The 2,828-nt window shown below is 52.4% G+C and overlaps 1 protein-coding gene across 1 annotated transcript in view; it reads left to right on the top strand.

Moving 5' to 3' along the window:
* The window catches only part of CAMK2A (calcium/calmodulin dependent protein kinase II alpha), a 36,169-nt gene that overhangs the window by 20,717 nt on the left and 12,624 nt on the right, over positions 1 to 2,828 (top strand). The window contains exon 13 of the mRNA XM_023537312.1: positions 2,256 to 2,331. Within this exon, the coding sequence (XP_023393080.1) occupies positions 2,256 to 2,331 (76 nt within the window). The remainder of the gene's footprint in view (positions 1 to 2,255; positions 2,332 to 2,828) is intronic.

The following is a 2,828-nucleotide window of genomic DNA, read 5'->3' as shown; positions in this document are numbered from 1 at the left end:
GGCTGGAATGAGGTGTGTCCTGGCAGGGATGGGTTTCTTCCCATCCTCAGTCTCCAGTTTCCATGAAGGAGACAAGAACTGACCAGGAGGCTGGGCTCTGGGCTCCTAGGGAAAGAGGCTACCAGGTGACTGGGAAATTCCAGGGAACAGGGCAAAGACAGCAGCCCCAGACCCTGGATTGATGCCATCCACTCATTCATTCATTCATTCACTCATGGCACCTCATCTCTAGCCCCAGGCAAGCTCCCAGAGTGACCTGGCAGAGCTCATGGTCTCAGATAGACTCATTCCCTTAGCAGAACTAAGAGACAAAGAATTCATCATTCACTGTGGTGACTGACATTGAAGAGGATAATTGTTATGTTTGCTGAGTGCCCACCATGTGCGAAGAGCCGTGTTGGGCAGGGCCCTTGCCCTGAGGGGCATGCGATGTTGGGGAGAGTGTGGTGGACTTTGGAGCTGCAAATGCTGATTGGGCGGTTGGTCTGGTGCAGACTGTTTAACTTCCTTCACCTCTGGTTTGCTCATGAAGTTGTGCTGTGAGGCTTTGAGGTTCCAGAGGCTGAGCACGTAGCACGATGCCTGGCACACTCATTCGTTCAATATTGAGTGCCTGTTGGGCAGGCCTGTTCCAGGCTCCAGGGATTCAGCAGGCCAAGGGGCGTCCTGGCCTAGCCTCCATGAAGCTTGTATTTGACTTGGGAAATAGATAAGCTCAGGACCCAAAACATCAGGGAGCATGTTGGGGCGCTGGGGTCCTCTGAGAAAAGCCCTGGGTTGGGAGCCAATCTCTGTACCCTATGCGCTCTGAGTCCTTGGGCAAGTCACAACCCCTTACTGGGCCCCCAATAGTTTGATAAGGAGGCTGAGTCCCTGATCTCCAGGGGTTCTGCCAACCTGAATGTTCTGTGACTCTGTGTCCTCTGGGTCTGAGGTGAGCCGCTCTATGTGAGATGGGGTGGGATGGCATGGGCAGTGCTGAGGAAAGGGGCAGGGACAGGTCCTCAGCCAAGCATGGTCTTTCTCCCATGTTCTCAGACTCAGAAATGGGCTTTGTGTCCATCCGTCTCACCTGAGCCTTCTCCGGAGGCCAGTGAGCTGACCAGGTTTGGAGCTAAGCTTGAGCCTTGGGTGGAGATGAGGAGGGCCTGCTCCTGGGAAGCCGAGTGAGGCTTCTTGTAGGACTGTCCTGCTGGGAGCCAGGACACCTGGCTTCAAATTCCTTCATCACCGAGGCTCAGTCTCCTCAGGTGTCAGGTGGGGGAAACTGGCTCTGTCCACTTCCCAGGGTGTCTGTGAGACTGTGTGAGAGGATACAGGATATGGTACCCACTGTTCGCCAGGCTTTGGTCCAAGTGCTTCGTGCACATCATCTCATTCTACACTCATACCAACCCCCGGAGGGGCACTGTCATCTCATCTGACAGACCAGGAGGCAACTTTGTGGCCCACAGTTGCCCAGCCTATGAGGACCTGGGCTAGAATTTAGAGGAAACCTGTCTGGTACAGAAGCCTGGGTTCTTTACACGGTATATTTGGCCCTGAATGAATGAGAGGTGATGGTGTCTGCATTTTACAGATGGGATAACTGGGGCTCAGAACATCATACATCGAATAAGAAAAGCGACATCTGACCCTTTGCCAGAAAGATAGCAGAAGTTCGTGATGTTTCAGTGGCAGCAGGAAAAGCCAGGTCTCAACAACTGAGATTCATTAGGCCTAGAAAGTTCTGAAAATCTTGGTGCCTGATTCCTACAGACGCGCAAATGGAGCAAAAAGCTCATTCAGACTTATGGGAAAGAAGCCCTAAGACCTTCCTTAGCAGCCCCAGTTTGGGCCGTGGGGAGGCCCTAGTTTGTGGCTGCTAGTGACAGCCACCACAGTTAACTTCGTTTCGATTCAGGGGGCAGAGCAAGGTGATAGGGAAGCTTATTTTGGAGTCAAGACCTGGTTTTAAATCAGGCCTAGAATCCGAATGCTTTTGGACGCAAAGGCTGCCAACTAAGACACTGGTTCTGTCTTTTGCAGTTGAGGGAGGTTTCATACATTTTTTTAAATCTTCCGGGGTCTCAGTTTCTTCTGTGAAACGGGAGTAACAATACCTACCTTCCAGGGGCACTGTGAGGGCAAATCTACACGAGGCCCTCAGGTCTCGGGACAGGGTCTGGCCCATGACGAGGACTCAGGAAAAGGTCGTTGGTTCTTCGTTACTATCACGACTGCTACTATTTCTGTGTCCCCCTCCTGCCTTACAGTGCGGAAACAGGAAATTATAAAAGTGACAGAGCAGCTGATTGAAGCCATAAGCAATGGAGATTTTGAGTCCTACACGTGAGTCAGCTGGGTCCATCCTGCATGTCCTGACGGGATTGTTGTTCGGGGGGAACTGATGGCTGACTTTGGGGACGCCCGTCTCTGGCCCTCAGTCACTCTGCATGTGCCGTGAGTCAGAATGAACTCATATTTCTGATTTGCATTCAGACCTTTTGCCTTTATTGAGCTTTCCGTTTGCGATGCTGCTCTATATCTCAGTCCTGCTCCTCCCCATCCTTCTCATTTCTCATTCCCCAGAAGGAACTCCAACAAGACTCTTTTGCTTCCCCAAGGAAAGGGGGTGCTTTCCAGCACAGCACGGGCGTCCTCATGAGAGGAGCTGGAAAGGAGGGAAGGGAGGCAGGCCCCTCAACAGTCTTGCCACATGGGCCTGGGTCCTTGCCCTGGACCTGCTCAGACCTCTGACCTCAGCTGGGCAGGAAAGGGAAGGAATCCAGAGGATATGCACCTCCAGTGAGCTGGAGTGAGCAAAAGAACTCCCAAATGGAATCTGA

The sequence above is a fragment of the Pteropus vampyrus genome, unplaced genomic scaffold, assembly GCF_000151845.1.
Source record: "Pteropus vampyrus isolate Shadow unplaced genomic scaffold, Pvam_2.0 Scaffold185, whole genome shotgun sequence".
NCBI lineage: Eukaryota > Metazoa > Chordata > Mammalia > Chiroptera > Pteropodidae > Pteropus > Pteropus vampyrus.
This window is presented reverse-complemented; position numbering and strand designations above follow the sequence as displayed.